The sequence below is a fragment of the Aquarana catesbeiana genome, linkage group LG08 (assembly GCF_042186555.1).
Source record: "Aquarana catesbeiana isolate 2022-GZ linkage group LG08, ASM4218655v1, whole genome shotgun sequence".
In the NCBI taxonomy this organism is placed as follows: domain Eukaryota; kingdom Metazoa; phylum Chordata; class Amphibia; order Anura; family Ranidae; genus Aquarana; species Aquarana catesbeiana.
In genome coordinates, this window is record NC_133331.1 from 80687326 (window position 1) to 80709329 (window position 22004).

Sequence of the window (22004 nt, forward strand, 5' to 3'; positions counted from 1 at the left end):
AGACATCCTTGATGAAAACCTGCTCCAGAGCGCTCTGGCCCTCAGACAAGGTGAAGGTTTATCTTCCAACAGGACAGCTACCTTAAACACACAGCCAAGATAACAAAGGAGTGGCTACAGGACAACTCTGAATGTCCTTTAGCGGTCCAGCCAGAGCCCAGACTTGAACCTGATTGAACATCTCTGTAGAGATCTGAAAATGGCTGTGTACCGACACTCCCCATCCAACCTGATAGAGCTTGAGAGGTCCTGCAAAGAAGAATATGAGAAACTGCCCAAAAATAGGTGTGTCAGGCTTGTAGCATCATACTCAAAAAGACTTGAGGCTGTAATTGGTGCTTCAACAAAGTATTGTGCAAAGGCTGTGAATACTTATGTACATGTGATTTTCTTTTTTTTTTTTTAATAAATTTGCAAAGATTTCAAACTTCTTTCACATTGTCATTATGGGATATTGTTTGCAGAATTTTGAGGAAAATTATTAATTTAATCCATTTTGGAACAAGGCTGTAAGATAACAAAATGTGGAAAAAGTGAAGCGCTGTATGTAAAAGTACAAGTGTTGATGTATTTTTACACACCCCAGTACAAATCAGTGTACTGGGGTGTACTACAACGAGAGAAAAAAAAAAAAAAAAAGTACTTAATTTTTTTTTATTTATTCTCAAAGTTTTAAATGGAATGGTAATTCATTACAGCATGCCACTGTTAAAAGTTGTGACAAAAGCTCTTTCCATAAAGGTTACATTTTCTTTTCCTTGCAACTTACATAAGAGGTTGTCATGTGTTATTCAAGATTTCATTATTTTCTTCTTACGTGTGCAACAATCCACTCTCTTTCGCCAAACACTCAAACACCCACCAAAGGTATGGACAGATATAAAAGACTGAGGATTATCCAATGTATACAACAAAAGCTACAGATACACAGGGAAGGAACCCAGTCTGCTAAATATATAGAAAATATGTTTGTGCAAGAGCCAGTCTGTTAAAACCTGGGAAACGCATATGCTTTGTCTAATATGGAAAGGGTGACTTATGAAAGGGCCTCATGGTAAGAAATCTCGAAAAAAGGAAAAGCCTTGCAGATAATGACCAGATTCTCCTGTTAATAGAGCAGAAGTCCAGAGAACCGGGTATTCTCAATAGCAGAGACTGGATATTTTTTCTAGACATCAGAATTTCAGCCAAAATGCATTTTCTGGGTACTAAGAATCCTTGCAACCAATACTTGAGAATTTGACAGTCAAGCTGTTCTAGTCAGAGCTTTTTCAATGGGTTAGTCCATTAAATATAGTAACATAGTTACTTAGCCACCTAAAGCAATGTTTGTTTTAAGGGTTAGGCCAGCCATAGACTGAGCAATTTTTTTTTGCCTGCAACCACGGGTCAGTGTTAATGGGCTAATCCCTCCCATGGATCCATTGTGTGCTCCTGGCATGGAGAACACAGTGATTATTGCTAGCAGCTATAACCGTGCATGTAAAATCCAACAGGCTGGTTGTAACCAAGTTGATCTATAAACTTGGGTACATTCAAGCCTGCCTATACATGGTTCAGCAGGAGCCAGCCAAGATTTGAACAGTCTATGCCGGATTTAGTTCACCTTTTCCAAAAAAAAACTGCCTATGCAGGTAAGGGGGTGCCTATAGATAAACTGTGCAGCTCAGACCAAAAAGTTAAATAATGTTCTTGCTATAGGTGTAGGCTATTTACATACCTCCTGGAGCCTGGCCCAAAACTCCCAGAGATTGCATCATTTCATCCTGCCTTTTCACTGGGGCATTGCTAAGGCACTCCCAGCCGATTCAAACCCCTTTGCATGCACTTTTTCCCCTGTCACAGTAGCGCCAAGTTTAGCAATGCTGCCGCAGAGGAGGTAGTGGACCACACAAGTGCAGGGGTTTAACAGCTCAATCCTGTAATGATGGGGGTAAGCAGTAATAGCTTGAGTTTTAGCAACATGGCAGGACGGGATATCAGAGATTTTTTGCCCTAGCTTTGGGAGAAATGTAAATGGCCTACACTTCTAGCAAGGGAATTATCAGATAAAGGTGAACTAACCCTTTAAATCATCTAATTGCACTTTTTTCAGATTACCCTGTGTGTTGCTGGATGTTTGAAGGGCCAGATTGGGCTAAGCAAACACTACTCTTTTAGAGCTTGGCTACAAAGGCAGTTTTGATCTGTTATCATTGAGAGATTTGACCACTTACAGTAAATTTTTAATAGCAACATGCATTTATGTGCAATTGAATTCTACAAGATATGAATACATGTTACCTGTGTAGCTTACTCCACATAGGGAGCCATTTTCTTCATCAGTTTGGAACTGCTACACCTAATGATTCACTGCCCTATTGACCTATTAAACATCTACTATGTACCTCTACCCTGAGGAAAGGACTGACAGTACTGGTTAAATCACTCCATATCAAAAGATTAAAATTGCCCATGTTGCTTAGCAAATCAACCCCGTTGACCACTATGCCAACTGATTATCACAAGAGATTCTCAGCATCCACAGCATCGCTTAAAAAGCATAAAAGTGACCCATCACTCGTTTTTGATCTCAAACCAAAGCGGTGGTGGTAGGGGTAAGTATTAACTCTTCATTTTGCAGATAATCATCATCTCCAAATGCTGCCTGAAAAATCCTATGCATCCAACACTTCCAGGAGTGTCACATCCTGGTCTATGTGCACTGTGGTTCCTTCTGCTAGCCTGCATACAATTACTATGCATGGTATTGATGTAGAAGCAGAGGAAAGCACCACAGCATGCAGTGATGACCAGGCATTCAGGAAGTATTTCAGCCCATGTGTATGGCTCCTGGGAATAGTTTGATGGTGGCATGAGCAATCCTTTTCTGTACATGCATGGCTTTGGTTTGAGATTTACAGATAACGACATGGTTCTTTCTCTTGTACACTATAGAAAGAACAGTTGTAATCTGACTGCTGTGGGCAAAAAAAACCAATCACTTCCTTTTCAGACAATTGTCACACATGAGGCCTCTAGTGTGCATAGAAAGCTCAATTTAAACCCCAAAAGCACGATGTTACTTTATACCAGGCTTGACCAACTTGCTTCCCATCGGTTATGCAGAAACTGCAATCCCAGAATTCCTTGCTAACAAAACTAAGGAGGGCCACAAGCAGTGCAAGCCTGACTTTCCAGTCTGGCGTTGGTCATTAAATGCCTGATCCAGAACCACAACACAAAATGTGTGGCTCCTTAAAGTTTAAAAAAAAAAAATTTTTTACAACCTTTAAAAAAAAAAAGAAAAAAAAAAGATGGCGTTATATTTTTACAACCAAGAGCCTAAAACTGAATGCTTACAAGGTGGCTTTAGTTTAGGGTATGTGCACTGGGATATCTTCAGTCTCATCTGGGTTTAATCCAACTGCTGACCTACTTGCCTTCTCGTCCACACAAGTGTTACCATTGCATCTTTCTGGTTTCAAAAATTAAACATGAAATGGTATTCTTTCCATCTCCTGTCTTTGTATCATTAGAAGGCCGATTGAAAATTGAACCTGTTTTCTTTCCATTGTCAATCTGTTTCTTCCTGTTTTGTGCAATCATCACCCAAAAAAGCAGCTAGCAAATGGTCTGAAAACAAAAAAAAAAAAAGACTGAATAAAACTGCAAATATTTCTTAAAAAAATAGGATTAAAACAGATTAAAGACTGGGGGAGATAAAGCCTCAGTGAAACATCCTGCGTTAGCCTTTTCAGTGGCTTTCGAACATCCGAGTGCACATAGCCTTACTGCTATAGTCACTGCAACATCGCTAATGTAACCAGCAATGGCCCTCAGAACAGCATGGCTGCACACAGTCCTGGGATGGGCAGGTAAGCTCGAGAACCCTGTACATTTTACAGGTCAAATAAAAACATTTTGTTAACCAGTTCCTCAGAAGAAATACTCTGACGATGTTAGAAATAGCAGCTGGCAGTGCATAAAATCAGTTTGATTTTGTTTTCCAGCTGAAGGACGATGCACCAGTATATAACAGAGGATTCAAGTCTTCTCAAAATCCATAGCATCTTTAAGACTGCATAATTTCCCTTGACACAATCTCTCCCGTTCCTGGCTAAGATTCCACCTAGATGTAAATCCATCTTGCAAAATCTTATTGATGGTACCGTCTCAGCTACTGCTGAATATCAGCAAAAAAACAAAAAATGAAAAAAAAAAAAAAAAAAAAAAAAAAAAAAAAAAACCACGGAAGAAACTTGAGCAGCAGCAGTTATTTGAGAGAATGCATGAAATTGTCCAAGCTAAATTCTGAATCGTACTGCTCCTGGTTCCATAGTTCCCCGAGGTTGTCGAGGATTGATTTCATTGAAGTCTTTCCGCCGGCTTCAGATGTCTCCATCTTCTCACGCTTTCCATCCTGAGAAAACATTAAAAAGATCCAGTTACATCACAATAGATATTCCACAAGCAGACAGCTTTGTACGGCACTCCCAGCCTTTACAACACTGGACAGCTTTCAAATGAAAGAAAACCTGTCATGGGAGAAACAGGGGAGATTCCACTGTTCGAATCCTTAAAGGTATGAGTCTCTTAAACTGGTGGTTTTAGAAATCATATTGCTTTTTAATCACCTCAACACCAGACACTTTCACCCCCTACTTGCCCAGGCCAATTTTCTGATTTCCACGCCATCACACTTTGAATGACAGAAATTACCAAGTCATGAAACACTACACCCAAATGAAATATTTATCATTTTTTGAGACAGATCGAGCTTTCGTTTGATGGTGATCACCACTGTTTATATATATATATATATATAAATCAAACAACGTTTTAACCACTTCCGGACCGCCGCATGCCAATATACGTCCTGTCTTTGAACAGGAATATCGTTATGGCAGCAGCTAACTGCCACAACCCCGGTTTTCTCTTCTTCAGCGGGCAGTCCGGTTTCCGATAAAAGTGGTCTCTGCGGCGGATTGGCCACAAGATCACTTTTAAAATCGGCAGCGGGAGAGGGAGAGGGCCCCCCTTCCCGCCGCTCTCCAGTGCCCTCCGCCACTTACCAGAGCTGGCCGTAGCGGACGGATCCTTCTTCCTTGATATGGAGACGAGTGAGGGGGAATATGGCCCCCACCCGCCGTGATACCATTGCAGGGAGGAAGGGACGTCAAAACGTCACTTCTGCCCATAGCTCTTAAAAGGGCCATTTGTGTTTTTTTTGGTTTTTTTTTTAATTGTATTTTAGTGTAAATATGAGATCTGAGGTCTTTTTGACCCCAGATCTCATATTTAAGAGTTCCTGCTTTTTTTCCTTGTTTACATTCCTTGTAATAGGGACAAAAGTGACTTTTTTAAAAAAGAACAGTAAAAATAAATAAGGTAAAATAAATAAGAATAAAAAAAAAAAAAAGTTTAAAAACGCGCCCCGTCCCGCCGAGCTTGCGTGCAGAAGTAAACGCATACGTGAGTAGCGCCGCATATGAAAACGGTGTTCAAACAACACACGTGAGGTATCGCTGCAATCGGTAGAGCGAGAGCAATAAATTCTAGCCCTAGACCTCCTCTGTAACTCAAAACATGCAACCTGTAGAATTTTTTAAACGTCACTCATGGAGATAAAGGTAAAAGTTTTTCCGCCAAAAAAGTGCGCATGTAAGACTGCTGCGCAAATACGGTGTGACAAAGTATTGCAACAACTGCCATTTTATTCTCTAGGGTGTTAGGGAAAAGAAAAAAAAAAAAAAAAAAGTATAATGTTTGGGGGTTCTATTTTAATTTATTTTTTCTAGCAAAAAAAATGTTTTTAACTTGTAAACAAATCTCTCAGAAAGAGGCTCGGTCCTTAAGTGGTTAAGGTTAAACAAAAAATTGTTTGTCGTACAAGTGTGAACCCGGTCTAAAATGACATTTCCCTGTCAGCTTGGGACTCTGTTTAAAAAAAAAAAAAAAAAAAATGCAATGGGACTCCCACATAACATCAGGTGTTACATTAGAAAACAATGTTTAAACCTATAAAAAAAAGGTACCATCAGAACACGTTAAAGCGGGGTTCCACTCAAATTTTTAACTTCAGTTAATTGCATAGATGTCCAAATGCCGTACGAAAATTTTTTTTATCGCTGTAATTACCTTTATATTGTACTTTATTGTGGCACTTCCTGTCTCTCCTCCCATGGGAGTAGGCGTGTTTATTGCCTTTCCCCGGTGCCGCACTGTCTCCTGGGAGCTTAGTGTCAGGCTTCCCAAGATTCAGTGTGAACAAGCTGTGATTGAACTGCATTCACCACATCCAGGAAATCAATGCTTGTGGGCTTCACATGCCCACAAGCAAGATGGAAACAGCCAGCATCACATTTAAGTTATTCTTCAGTATGAAAACAGACAGAGGCGGAAATATTACACCCAAACTATGAGTATTATTTTGGGGTTAGCAAAGTGTCTCAATGACCAAAAAAAAAAAAAGATTGGTCGCCGGACTCCCACTTTAAGTTCATTCAACAGGTGTTTCACTTGGACAGAACTGCCGGGTTGTGTGCTCGGATAAGGTTCTGCCAAGGGATTTTGGGGGGATCACACACCGTTTTTTCGGCGTGGGGGTTCCCCTTAATCCATACCAGACGAAGGTCTGGTATGGTCTTGGAGCGGGAACCCATGCCCTTTTTTTTTATTTGGCATGTGGTTTCCCTTCAAGATCAGAGCACAAGTAGCATGGCCAAAGTCAGATCATCTAAGACAGTGATCTGACTTTGATCCGACTTCAGTGATATTCAGTGTAATGAAGTATGATCAAAGTCAAAAAAGGAAAAATAGGAGACATGGAATAGAGTGGGGCAGAAGGGAGGAAGGAAAAGGGGGACCACTGCAAGAGGCTACACTGAGGCATCTGGCTTCCACCAGATTTTACAGAATTTATTCGGACAGTTACGACCCATGTATATCAGCTTGTATAATGCGAGTCTCACATTGACTAGTTCCGTTGAAGCAAGATCGTTTAAAATTTGTCACAATTAGCAGCATTAGTAATACAGCAGCTAAATGCATCACCCTCTATCGCATCCAGAGGCTCAATTTGGCAGGCAGGCAGCTGAACAATTCATTTAGTTTGGTCATTCGTGAAACAGGTTCAGATTGAATTCTAGTTCATTCCACACCCCACTCTCATCCCAAGTTTAAATATAAAGAATGAGTAAAAGAAACCTTTTATTGAAGGGCTCAGATAATCATCTATGAGTAAAGTATACTACTTCTACATGTCCTTGTACATAGGTGGGAAAAACCACTCAGAATTGCTATCCAAGCTGGGAAACCTCAGTTAGATGATTATCAACACCATTTTGCAGTGTTTTATTTTTTAACTAGTTTTCAGTTGGTCATCAGGAATTGTCTAAGTGCATGAGTGGTGCAGAAGGAGCTGGAGTTCCAGCTCAGATTTCTGAACTTAGTCTATACAACCAGACTATTCAAAAAACCTTTACAATTTACCCCATGTCAAGTTCCTGGTGTTCTCCTGCATGACTGCTATGCTTTACCTCTCATTTCCTATGGGGATAAGTTGTAAAGTCGTCACTCCATGTGCAGGCCTAACATGGTGTCTGTAGGTATGCCACATTGGTGGTGCATAACAGCTGCAGTTCTGTGCAGTTATTTCCTTTTGAGATAAAAGGTTTCTACACACAAAAGCCGACTATTGTAAGCACCCCTGCCAGTGTTGAATGGTTTGTCTCATTCCTGTAACTGATCTTTCCACAAGAAGGCCTGTTCTTTTGAAAAACAGACTTGCTGAGAGATCACCAAGTAAAATGGAACAAAAAGACTGAAATAGAAAAATGCAGCCATCACATCTAAGGATTTGTAAGCTGCAATAAATGTTTGCGTGTACCGTATATACTCGAGTATACTCAAGTAGTGGTGTGCACACCCAGTGGAACTAGAACCACAATATATCCAAAGCTGGGGTTCCTAGCACCAAGTGGCCCCAAGATACAGGGTCCCAAAAATCAGTTCAGAAAATGTCAAGCACTTTTCTACAGCAGAGAATGACATTTTCTGAACCAACTTTGGGGCCCCGTATCTCAGGGCCACTTGGTGCTAGGAACCCCAAATTTGGTGTGCAAACCCAGTGAAACTAGCACTACAACATGTCCAAGCTGGGGTTCCCTGAGATACGGGGCCCCAAAGTCTGTTCAGAAAATGTCAAGCACATTTCTGCAGCAGAGAATGACATTTTCCGAACCGATTGGATATGTTGTACTAGATCTACTGGGTTTGCACACCAAATTTGGGGATCCTAGCACCAAGTGTCCCCGAGATACGGGGCCCCAAAGTTGGTTCGGAAAAAGACATTTTTTGCTGCAGAAAAGTGCTTGACTCGCGTATAAGCCGAGGGGGGCACTTTCAGCACAAAAAAATGTGCTGAAAAACTCGGCTTATACTCAAGTATATACGGTAGATTTAATACTGCTTTAAGTTATTGACAACACAACGTAATGTAAAGGTTGTGACTTAAAATGTGACTCAACATTTCCCAGACAACATACCAGCTACACTTTTGAATATCCAGCTGTGTAGCACCCATCTACATTAATTCACTGCTTTAGTTGTATCATCTGTTGCCATCTATGAAAGAGGCATCAGAGTTGCCAGGCAGGCGAGCAGGCAGCTTTGTCCAGCAATATTGCAGGCAAGTTTTTCTGATTCATTCCATCAAGCCAGTCACTAATAAGCGGCAGAGGTAAGGATTTTCCTTTGGAGGCAGCCAGACATCCAGATAACAGATACAGCACACAGATGCAACAAGACATCTTCCCAGCAGAAAATATAATTAGGTATGTGCCTAAGCCCAAATATCACCAACTTGTTACTGTCAGCAAGTGTTTGCTGTTTATGTGCTAGTGTAAATTGTTAAAGGAGAGGGGAATGAGATATCTGAGGAAGGAAGGACAAGTACTAGACATGTACAAAATATAAAAAAGTGTAATCTAATGTGCCTGTCGCCATCACAGACTATATTTTTTAATTAAAATATAAACACCTTAAATAAAATAAATGCAGGTGTAAAAAAAATAAATAGACATGCACCTTTAATACTGCAGCCGGTAAGTACTGCAAGCAGTAGCAGCAAATCGCATGTGCAATACTAGGATCCTTCAGACTCTCAGCTGTCTGCCTGTACCTCTGATACGGTCAGTTACTGAAAAGCAGGGAGAATGTACGAACTACAAGAGTGCTCACAAGCACCCTCACAGTTCATTAAGAACTACCAGCCGTCTGCTGCACCGGCTGACGGTACTTGTAGTTCATTCATTCAGAGAAAACTGAATGACACGACTGTGGGTGGAGCCCCGCACAGCCATGTCGTTTTCAAATTGTGAGAAATCGGTGCTGGGAGAAGATCTCCCACTGCCAGAGCGGGGAGCGCTGGCAGGGAGGTATATAGGAGCAGGTTACATGTTACACCCTAAAAATGGCTGTAATGTAACATGCTCCTAAAAAGGTGAACTTGGCCTTTAACTAGAATTTAACGTTTTCATTTTTAAACATTATAAAGAAATCAAATCTATAAAACGTAATAATGTGTGTTAAATTATAAGAATCGCTACAGCTTACATTTGTCAACCCAGTTAAGGACAGCTGTAACTCTCAAAGTTCACCAACATTGACCTTACCTTATCCAGAGTAAACAGGTCAAGCAGCTGGTCAGTGCCCATACTCTGCAGGCTGGCATTTTCCTGACTTATCACGGTGTTGGCAATGCTCATCTTGAACTTCTGCAGACCCATAATCTTCTCCTCCAGAGTTCCTCTTGTAATTAGCCGATATACATTAACTACTCGTTTCTGAAATAGACAGACAACCATTAAAGTGGTTGTAAACCTCCGACATGAAATATGAACCAAACAAATCCCTCTATAGTGTGTACTTGTCTCAACCCAGAGCACTGAATGTAATTTCTCTCTGCTGCCTTGTTCCTCTACTATCTGCCTGAGTCATTTGACAAGTTTTCCTGAAACCAAAAGGAAAAAAAGGCGACAGGGGAGTGAGCTCCAGCACACAGCCTGTGAGCGACAGCCTCAGCTCCGTTCCTGTGTGAAGGGGGGTGTGTCCCTTTAGATCAATCAGCTGTCAGAACTCTCCTCACTGAGCTCTGCAGAGTGACTTTAGCTCCCCACCCACTGCTGACAGCTCAGACAAGCTGTATATACTCTGCACTTAGAATGGCTGTAAAGACTGCAGATAAGGAGGTACAACTTGTATAGGAAGATCTTTCATATCACCTGAGGTCTGTCACTTCACTGGGTACATGTACCCAAACAGCAATTAAACACTTGAGCTCTGTACGATTTTACCCACTACATGACTAGGCCATTTTTCGCTATTGGGCACTGGTAATTGCGCGGTCATGCATCGCTGTACCCAAACAAAAAATGTATATCTTTTCATACAAATAGAGCTTTTCAGGTGGTAATTGTTCACCACTGGGTTTAATTTTTTTTTTTGAAACATAAAAAACGAAAATAAAAAGACCGAACCCCCCCCCCCACCAATATTTTCTACTATAAAACAAATCTAAATTTCATCATACATTTTGGCTAAAATGTATTCTACTGTCTGATAAAAAAAAAAAAAAAATCCCAATAAGTGTAAATTGAAAATATATGAAATATGAAAATTAGAGCATCTACAAACTATGGTGTATTATATGAATATATATATATATATACATACACATATATATACACACACACGATTAATCGTGTGGCTCCACCATGCACAATTAAAACCTTACAGGGTAAATTTCGATTCAACCCCCCTCACAATCTCTTTGGAGCATTTACACAATTCATTTACATAACAAGTGCAGAGACATTCTCTACTCAGAGCTGTCAAAAAAAATAAAAATAAACCACACACAGGCAGCCTGCCAAGTTTATCACAACATTGTCAGCGCTGGAAGAGAACTATAAACAAAAGTTTCGTTTAGGCCACTTTCACACTGAGGCGTTTGTCAGGTGCTTTTGGGCTAAAAATAGTGCACATATACACACACATATATACATACACACACATACAGTTGTGCTCAAGTTTACATACCCTGACAGAACTCATGATTTCTTGGCCATTTTTCAGAGAATATAAATAACACAAAAACTTTTTTCACTCACGGTTAGTGTTTGGCTAAAGCCATTTATTATCAAATCAACTGTGTTTACTCTTTTTAAATCACAATGACAACAGAAACTACCCAAATGACCCTGCTCAAAAGTTTACATACCCCAGTTCTTAATATGTATTGCCCCCTTTAACATCAATGACAGCTTGAAGTCTTTTGTGGTATGTGTGGATGAGGCTCTTTATCTTCTCAGATGGTAAAGCTGCCCATTCCTCTTGGCAAAAAGCCTCCAGTTCCTTTAAATTTTTGGGCTGTCTTGCATGAACTGCACGTTTGAAATCTCCCCATAGTGGCTCAATGATATTGGAGGTCAGGAGACCGAGATGGCCACTCCAAAACCTTCACTTTATTCTGCTGTAGCCAATGACAGGTCGACTTTGCTTTGTGTTTTGGATCGTCATGTTGGAATGTCCAAGTACGTCCCATGCGCAGCTTCCTGGCTGATGAATGCAAATGTTCCTCCAGTATTTTTTGATAACATACTGCATTCATCTTGCAATCAATTTTGACCACAAATGTTCTGTGCAATTGTAACTCACACATCCCCAAAACATCGGTTATCCACCTCCATGTTTCACAGTAGGAATGGTGTACCTGTCATCATAGGCCTTGTTGACTCCTCTCCGAATGAAGCGTTTATGGCTGTGGCCAAAAAGCTCAATTTTGGTCTCAAGCCTCAAACCTTCTGGCACAGTCATTTGGAGTGATGTCTCTCTGCTGTTTGGCGTATTGTAAGTGGGATACTTTGTGGCATTTGCATAGTAATGGCTTTCTTCTGGCGACTCGATCATGCAGGCCATCTTTCTTCAAGTGCCTCCTTATTGTGCATCTTGAAACAACCACACCACACAGGTTTTCAGAGAGTCCTGTATTTCACCTGAAGTTATTTGTGGGTTTTTCTTTGCATCCGGAACAATCTTCCTGGCAGTTGTGGCTGAAATTTTAGTTGGTCTACCTGATAGTAGTTTGGTTTCAACAGACCCCTCATTTCCACTTCTTGATTAGAGTTTGAACACTGCTGATTGGCATTCTCAATTCCTTGGATATCTTTTTATATCTCTTTCCTGTTTAATACAGTTGAACTACCTTTTCCTGCTGATCCTTTGACAATTCTTTTGCTTTCCCCATGACTCACAATCCAGAAACATCAGTGCAGCACTGGATAAAAGATGCAAGGGTCTGTCAGGAGTCCAGAAACTCATTGACCTTTTATACACACACACTAATTACAAGCAAACAAATCAAAGGTGAGGATGGTTACCTTTAATAGCCATTCAAACCCCTTTGTGTCAACTTGTGTGCATGTTATCAGGCCAAAATCACCAGGGTATGTAAACTTTTGATCAGGGTCATTTGGGTAGTTTCTGTTGCCATTAATATTATATAAAAAGAGTAAACACAGTTGATTGATAATAAATGGCTTAAACCAATCACTAACAATGAGTGAAAAATGTTTTTGTATTATTCATATTCTCTGAAAAATGGCCAAAAAATCAAATTCTGTCAGGGTATGTAAACTTATGAGTGCAACTGTAATATAATATACACACACTTTTATGTTCTTTCTTTTACTACTAATGGTGGCGATTAACGACTTTGGGACTGCCATAGATACTGGGGGGCCCAATACCCGATACAGATACTGGGGGGCCCAACTGACAGCCAGACATCACCAGTGACATTTATAGTGTGATCAGTGATAATACCATACATCGTCACTGTACTGTTAGGGGCTGAGAAGCGGGTTAACATCTACGGCGATTCAAAGGGGTTGAATATGTGCCTAACTATGTGTGATTGTGTAAAGTGTGCCGCTTTTACTGATTGATCTCCAAGTTTATACCTGCATCAAAGCAGGGATAAGAAACACAGATGGCTCCATGTGCAACACCTCTGTGTTGAATGTTAACACAGAGCACGGGGGAGTGAATTTACACAGCCGACCAGCACGTCCTGGCTGGAAATCATTGGCCGGCACTTGCCAACAGGCTCTCGCTGTGTACAATCAAAGTGGGAGCACAAATGTGCACGCCCTACACCTGGAAGTAGACAGCGTCATACCAGTGCGTCGCTTTGCCTAAAGCAGGCGCTCGTCCAGAGTAAATTGCAGGTGGGTGGTCGCTAAGTGGTTAAAGGGGGAAAACAAACTTACAATATCACCTGAAATGGGACCTAAAGCTGCCACCACCCATACATGTGTATGATCTTAAAGTCCAGCCAACATTTGGAAAAAAAAAAAAAAAAGGAGTGGGAAAAGTTAAGAACCCCCATCAGGTTTTTACTGCGATCAGGGGTTCTGTAAAGAAATATACCCTCACATTCCATCTCCATGACTAGGTTTTACCAGACAGAAGTCAGAATAGCTCACCAACAAAGAAATAAAAATATATATTTGTTAGAGTAGTGCAAGGAAGAACTTCTGTAAGAAATGTATTTGTCTGTGTACCTACTGAGGATTTTCCCCTTGCTTCCTGTCTGGTTCAAACAGTAGATGGCAGAACAGAAATTAAGGGAAAATCTTAATAGTACCTCAGACAATAAAACCTCAACAGGGGTTCTAAACCTTCCCCCCCATTCTATCCAAAATTGATTAACATACATCTTAATGTTTTCTAACTAAATCAGTCCCGTTATACACATACCTGTCCAATACGATGTGCTCTGTCCATAGCCTGGAGATCTCTCATTGGGTTCCAATCATGTTCTACAAACACTACCGTATCGGCCCCAGTCAAGTTGAGACCCAAGCCACCCACATGCGTGGTCAGCAGCAGAACATCTATTGAGGGGTCATTGTTAAACCTGAAATTCAAGGAAAATCCTTATGCCAATCTGTTCTTTATAATACAATATAGTTTCTATTCATTTGCTTTAAATGTGCACCTGCAAAATGCAATTTCTCTGCCATTTAAATAGATTTTCTTAGGAACTAGCAACATTTTGCCATAAGGAAAAATAAGCCTTTGCACCACAGTGAGTGTAGCTAGCACCCAGTAATCAGATAAATGGTGTTTGAAGCAATGGCCAAGCACACAATGGGGTTTGATTTACTAAAACTGAAGTGCGTAAAACCTGGTGCAGCTGTGCATGGTAGACAGGTTCCAACTTCAGCTTGTGCAATTAAGCTTTGACAAAAAAAAAAAAAAAAAAAAAAAAAAAAACCACACCACACACACACACACCTGGAAGCTGATTGGTTTCTATGCAGAGCTGCACCAGATTATGCACCCCCACGTGACTATGGCTCACAGCAGACACCTACACTGCCTCACCGCCAAGGTTGAAGGACAAGTGAGACGAATGAATGACTCGAGTAATGAATTGAAAATCAGTTTGCGTTGCAGAGAAAGATACCTTCTGGCATCTGCCAATAGGCAGGACTAATAAACCTGAATTCCAGGCACCCAGATAAAATACACACGGATTCAAAAAAAAAAAAAGTGCATTTCTGCTCATCCAGTCCTGAAATTTGCAGAGCTGTCATACAGCTCTGTCTGGCAGGGCAGGAGTCATGTGAGCTGCAGCCCAACACCACATACACATTTTGTCCCTCCTCCACTCTGACTGAACTGTGAAAGGAAAGCAAAAGACTGACAAGGCCATTTCTCTGCTCCCTCATTCCATCTGCCAGTGGGGTTTGTGAGAGGCACCTTCTGTACAGGAACTGCAGGAAGTTGATACCAAGTCAAATTCAGGTTCTTACATGGCTTGCATTTAAAAATTACATTTAATCAAATGTATGAATGATTGCAGAGCTGCAAGAAAATAGGTATATGCTTTTCTAGGAATTTATTGAAAGTGAGAAGTGTAACTTTGGGGTTATACAACAGCCTACATGAGGATTGGACACTGGCAAACAAACTGTGGCCAGCACAGGATAACCCTTCCTACTACAAGCATGTCTTAGTTTTGTAGCAAAGCAGCTCTAATTTTACTTGCCTGTAAATTCCATATCTTAGAGTATAGTACACAGGTAACTTATTCATACACCATAGGTTTTAGGCTCCTACCTGGCAAGCTTTTGAGAACACGCCTCCCCTTTAACACTACCCCACTTCCTAAATCCTCAGTTTTGTATAAGCAATGCAGAATATGGCGTTTAGGAAGTGAGTCCTGTACTGTAAGAAATGGAAATTGGATGTAAAATTCCTCTTATCTTAAAAATGTACAGTATAGGACACAGGCAACTTATTCATACCCCATTGGGCATCCCCAAGCAATGAATATAAGAGTGGTCAACTAGGCAAACTGTTCCAACAGGCTCAAAAACACAAAGGGTTAAAGATCAAAGTTCACAGTGCCCCTGTAAGAACCTCACGACTGAGGTCTGGAGGGCAGACTAACCAGGAAAGCAAGCAGAATATCCAACCAAAAGCCTGACGAATCTGGCTAGTCCTTTGGACATTTGCAGACAGTTGTGAGGGAGATGAATCCTTCAAAAGTTGTCTTGGTACTCAGTAACCTGGATGATCAAGTTAGCAGGCACTTATGGCTTATCCTGTTCACGCAGGAGTATTCAGAAAAGGCAGTTTGACAAATTGGAAAGTTCATCCCCCACTGTTAAGCACAGATAAGGCTGGTAAACCATAATGTGAGGAAGTAGGCATCCTAAATGTCTTAATGCCAAGCATTCTCCTTGTGGTAGAGAGAGAACTTGCAGATTTGTGAAGGCAAAAGGGTTTGGGATTCTAGGTCAAAGATATGGCAAATACCCTTATGTTTTGGCAAGGTGAACATGTTTGAACAGAATCCTTCAAGCCTGTCATTCAGAGGGACTTAAACAACCACTCCCTTGGACAGGAGTAGGTTCAGGGTAGTTTGTAAATATGACGGTCCCTGGGAAGCTTTTGGTTGGTTTAAAAGACAAAAATGCGGGGCGTGGCCACACATGGATCAAAACTCAGCTGCTCCCTGCTGAGCCAGAAGAATTCTGATTCATCTATGGCCAGCTTAACCTGGAGGAGCAGTATTTGCATGTGTTTGCCAGAGTTCAATCCCATAATATAGGATCTTGAGCACTGTTAGTTGCACTAACCCAGTTAGCTGCAGTCTGACAAACAAATTGCGGCAATAGGTGGCTGCAGGGCTGGAAATACAAGGGTAAAGAGTCTTTAAAAGCATCCTAAATGTTCTCAGAATACTTAAATGAGGGAACATCTTCTATAGGCAAAGCAATAGGATTGTTTATGATGGAGACAGCAGGGTCTACTACTAAAATTGTACACTTTAGTGATTTTTTTTTTTTTTATCAATGGCTATAGCTTGGTGATGATTCTTAGAGGGGTGAAACAAAATGTCCTTAGACTCTGAAGTTTTATTACTCATTAGGGGCTTGGCAAGACTAATGAGAACAAAGTGCGAGTACACAGGCTTTTGCACTCAGAGGTGAGCATATCTACATTGGCAAGCATATTGCGTGGAGCCATAGGGGAAGATTTACTAAATCGGGAGCACTCAATCTGGTGCAGCTGTTCATGGTAGCCAATCAGCTTCTAACTTCAGCTTGTTCAATTAGGCTTTGACAATAAAACCTTGAAGCAGATTGGTTTCAGTGCAGAGCTGCACCAGATTTTGCCCTCTCCAGTTTTAGTAAATCAACCCCATAGTATCAGGTGTATTAGAGGTTGGGGATGAGAATTCTTTGCGGCCTCTTCTAATGTGGCCTCTGGGTCTTAATCAAAGTTTTCCATGTCTACCTCTACGGGAGGCAAATTACACTTCTGACTCAGGTGGAGAAGAAGCCTGGTGCTTTTAGGCTCTGGACAGTGATGGCAGAATTTTTCGGCCAACTAATGGTCTTAATTCATATAGTTGCTGAGAGATCTGCCTTGGTCAGATAGGCCCCTTGCTGTGTGCTTGAGAATCAGATTCAGATGCAGAGACCAGTGTTAAAATGGGGTCCTGCTAGGGTGCAAAGGAAGCAAAGTCACTGAGAGGTTTCAGTGCTTCGCATTGGCAGAGCAAAGATTTCCCAGAGCAATTTCCTTGTGCTGATTTTCGGCCATTGCTAGCAGTAAGGCTATTCCTCAGTGGGGTACCCATAGAGTAAGGTTTGGAAATGGGGTAAGTGTGCCCGAAGAATACACAGCAACCCATGTGTCGGTTGTCCTGTAGAAAGTCCTTGTGGTAAAAGGACAGAAGGAAGTGCCTGAGTACCTTTATAAGGGCTCTGGGTGAAAGTTGGTGGCAATAGTGTGACCTGTGATGTGATAGAACATCCTTTTCACCTGACACCAAGCTCTGAGTGGTGATTTTTTTACCGTCAAGCTTAAAACTCAATAAGCAATAAACAATTCCCAGTTTCCTGATCATTTTAAATGGGGAAAAAAAAAAAAAAAGATATAAAAAAATAAGGATGCTGATTTTTAATATAGGGCACTTACCTGTCCAGGCATCCAGCGGTGTCCTCACCTGAACAGTTTCTTGAATCGGCTATCAGATGCTGGTGCCACCTTGAGGCCTCACAGCCAGTTTCCTACTGTGCTTTGTGAATCGGCCCCAGTCTTCTGGGACCTGTGAAGTGTTACAGAAGGCTGCGGGAGAAGGATGGGGGAAGGGGTGTAGGTGAGCCTTCGGCTCAGTTCGTTGCAGTACACCCCCCCCCCCCCCACACCCAACAAAAGGTGCCAAAGGTGGCAGCGGAGGGGGGAGAGTGGGAATGGAGGAGACAGACCAGCAGAGCTTCCCCTTTTGGGTGGAGCTCTGCTTTACGCATAGACATTTTTCCATAAGGGAAAAAGGTCCATCAACTACAAGACACTATAAAAACAGAGGTCTCAAGTGTTAGGGGTAGGGTTAAAGGGCTACGCACTAGGGGGGTTTAGGCATGTCCAAAAGCTTTGGTAGCTTCTAATCACTTGAAAGTAGCAGTCACAATGGCTATGAATATTCAGCTTGTGTCCTGTATTGTAATATCTCTCTTCCATATCATTTAGAGGACTACTTCTATGTCCATTTTGCATGCAGAGAATGTACTTATATTTCGACTTCAAGGAGTGCGCTTCTATGTTCTAAGTTGTGAGTGCATGGATTAACCATGCAAAGAAGCTCTAAAAAGACTCCACAATACCTAGGTCACCAATTATAGTACACAATGCAGAAATAGATCAATTATGCTATACTGTAGCTCCGTGGGTCACAGTTTGGCAATATGTACAAAAGTAATGCCAACATTGCATGAATTCAAAGAACAGCCACATGCCAGCATTGGGACAGCTGGGCCAAGTGAGGGATGAAAGCAGGGCCCTTTAAGTGGTCATTACTTATTTTCTCATGAATATTCTTACAGCTAAGGAATGCTTGTCAGGATCACATTTATTCCGATATATAACACAAGGTCATAAAAACGCACTTCCTCTTCGTGAACAGAATTATACATCTTACCAAAAAGGTCCCGTTACCCACCTTGACACTATGGAATGTCTCTGGCCAGCTGGTATACTTCCATCCAGCCGCAGGTATGCAACAGAGGGTAGGTGAGGCTTCAGGAGGTCATGTTCCACTATATCCAGCATGCTCTTCAGCTGACAGAAGATTAATATTCTGTGCTGGGCCACAACTGTCTCTGTACCGCTCTCTGAGGTGCCAGCATTACCCAAACCGCAATCCAACAGCAGCTGCCAAACAAAAGCAAACATACCATTTTGCCTCACTCAAAATTTGTTTTGGACTGTAAAAGTAAATTTAACATATAAATGCTACATAAATTACATCAAACATGACATTTCCATTTCAGCCTGGAAAAAAAAAAAAAGTTGCCCTACCCAAAAAAAAAAAAAGTTGCCCTACCCAAAAAAAAAAAAACAAAACACCATAAACAAATCCCCACTTGCCATTTCTGTAAATGGAATGGACTTCAGTGCATCTGGAAAGTATTCACAGCGCTTCACTTTTTCCACATTTTGTTATCTTACAGCCTTTTTCCAAAGTGGATTAAATTGATTTTCCTCAAAATTCTACAAACAATACCCATAATGACAATGTGAATGAAGTTGAAAATCTTTACAAATTTTATTTAAAAATAAATAAATCACATGAACATAAAATAGCTCAGAGGAAGGGGGACAGACCCCCGAAACGTGCAAGCTTCTCTATTGTGTGAGGTCGGTGGGAATGCCCATCTCACTTGCTGGATTTCTGCAATTGTCTAGCTTGATTTTATCCTGCTTTTGTGAGTATATTACCTACGATTTAAGAAAAAAAAAAAGGATTTTGGAAGTAATGCACTAGGCGTTTGCACCTTCTTGTACATGATTTCACATGTACATAAGTATTCATAGCCTTTACCCAATACTTGTTGAAGCACCTTTGGCACCAATTACAGCTTCAAGTCTTTTATGCTACAAGCTTGGCACGCCTATTTTTGGGCAGTTTCTCCCATTCTTCTTTGCAGAACCTCTCAAGCTCCATCAGGTTGGATGGGGAGGGTCGGGACACACCCATTTTCAGATCTCTCCAGAGATGTTCAATCAGGTTCAAGTCTGGGCCACTCAAGGACATTTACAGAGTTGTCCCTTAGACACTCCTTTGTTATCTTAGTTGTGTGCTTAGGGTCGTTGTCCTGTTGGAAGATGAAATTTCGCCCCAGTCTGAGGTCAAGAGTGGTCTGGTTTTCATCAAGGATGCTTACATTGCTGCAGTTCTCTTTCCCTTGATCCTGCCAAGTCTCCTGGTTCCTGCTGCTGAAACATTCCAACAGCATGACGCTGCCACCATCACACTTTACTGTAGGAATGGGTGTTGGCCAGGTGATGCGCAGTTCCTGGTTTCCTCCAGACGTGACACTTGCCTTTAAAAAGGCCAAAGAGTTCAATCTTTGTTTCATCAGACCAGAGAATTTTGTTTCTCATTGAGAGTCCTTCAGCTGCCTTTTGGCAAACTTCAGGTGGGCTGTCATGCGTCTTACTGATGAGTGCCCTCTGTCTGGCCACGCTACCATATAGGCCTGATTGCTGGAGTACTGCAGAGATGGTTGTTCTTCTACAAGGTTCTCTCGCCACATAAAAACGCTGGAGCTCTGTTAGAGTGACCATCGGTTCTTAGTCACCTCCCAGACTAAGGCCCTTCTCCCCTGATCGCTCAGTTTGGCTGGGCAGCCTGCTCTAGGAAAAAACTCCTAGTGGTTCCAAACTTCTTCCATTTACAGATGGGGGGCACTGTGCTAATTGGGATCTTCAATGATGCAGAAATGTTTCTGTACCCTTCCCTAGATCTGTGTCTTAATACAATCCTGTCTCAGGGGTCTACAAACAATTCCTTGGACTTCATGGTTTGGTTTGTGCTCTGACATGCACCGTTAACTGTGGGACCTTATATAGACAGGTGCGTGCCTTACCAAATCATGGCCAAATCAACTTAATTTACCACAGGTGGACTCCAATCAAGTTGTAGAAACATCTCAAGGATGACCAGTGGAAACAGGCTTCATCTGAGCTCAATTTTGGAGCATCATGGCAAAGGCTGTGAATACTTACAGTCAGTGTTGCCAACCGCCCGTATTTTTACGGGCAGCCCATAAAAACAGGGCAATTTTTCATGTCCGTGAAAATCTGTAAAACAAAACAAAACAACAAAAAACTTGCCAGTAAAAAGGACGTTCCCCGGCTCGGAACTGCGCATGTGCAGTCCCGAAACATGCCGAGAGTCTCTGATCATCTTTCTAACATGGCTGCTACTTGTCTTGTACCCTCCCCCTTCCTTCAACAATGCGCCTTATTTGATTCTGGGAGATGCTGGGAGGGGGAGGAGTGGAGTGAACCTGCAGTGGAGCCGGACGGACTTCAGCCTAGTAGAAGGTAAGCTAGCTATTAGCTAACTGCTGCAGTCTGTGTCTTTGCCTTGTCTTAGTGGGCAGAAGGAGAGGGGGGGGGCAGAGGATGGGCTGTGTAGCAGGCTTGTGTACAGCAGATCGTTTTTTGTGTGTCAGCTCTGCTTTGCTTCTAAAGGGTTTCTCCCCATCTCTAACTATTACCTGCAGTGCTCACCAGTCCAGGCACAGCCTCCTCTGTCCTCTCCAGAGTTACCACCTCATGTGTCCGGGGCACTACAAATCCAAGCATACCAGGAGAGGGGAGGCTGCAGCAATATGATTTGGCTGGTATTTTCTGATGAAAAGTGCTGCTGTATATTGTGTTTGTACTGTATGGTCATAATATAATTGATTATGTGTTGTGCTTGATGGTCTTGAGGTGTTTATTCATATATTTTTATCTGAGTAAGTAGTGAGCACATTTGGTCTCCTTTAGCATGCCCGCAGTCTCTGACCGTCTCCTTTAGCATGTCCGCAGTCTCTGACCGTCTCCTGTAGGATAAGACCCAGAGCCACCAAGCTGGAGTCATTTGACTGATCCCTGCATGGTGCACCTGAGAGGAGGTCAGAGACAGCGCTGCCAGGCAAGTCTGGGGGGGGGGGGGTCACTGATGTAGGTGGGAGTGAATAGCAACCCCCCTTACCTTAGTGTATTCACTGTACGGAAGATGGTCTCTGGTCACCAGAGTGCCCCCACATCAGAGTTCCTGGTGTTCCCCTTTACATCAAAGTCTGCAGGATTCCCCCTTACAGTGCAAGGGGGAACTCAGTCTGCGGACCCTGAAGTAATTGGGAACACAGTGGACTCTGATATAAGGTGGTCTCTGGTCACCAGAGCCCTCCTCTACATTAGAGTTCCCCCTTAGATCATGATTTGCAGTGTTCCCCTTTACATAAGAGTTCCCTTTCACTGCAAGAAGGAATCCTGCAGACTCTGAGGGGGGGGGGAACTCTGTGCTGGCTGGGTTCTAGTAACCTGAACTTCATGTCAATGCAGAAATATGTTTTTTTTTTTTACTTTTGTTAAACTTAAAC

At 41.9% G+C, this 22004-nt stretch overlaps 1 protein-coding gene across 2 annotated transcripts in view; it reads right to left on the reverse strand.

Moving 5' to 3' along the window:
* Nucleotides 1–640: 640 nt before the first annotated feature.
* The window catches only part of BTAF1 (B-TFIID TATA-box binding protein associated factor 1), a 234766-nt gene continuing 213402 nt past the window's right edge, over nt 641–22004 (reverse strand). For both annotated transcript variants that reach the window (XM_073596058.1, XM_073596057.1), the window contains exons 35-38: nt 18566–18777; nt 13804–13963; nt 9657–9827; nt 641–4402 (exon numbers count right to left, since the gene is read on the reverse strand). In XM_073596058.1, the coding sequence (XP_073452159.1) occupies nt 4256–4402; nt 9657–9827; nt 13804–13963; nt 18566–18777 (690 nt within the window). In that variant the 3' untranslated portion in view covers nt 641–4255. The remainder of the gene's footprint in view (nt 4403–9656; nt 9828–13803; nt 13964–18565; nt 18778–22004) is intronic.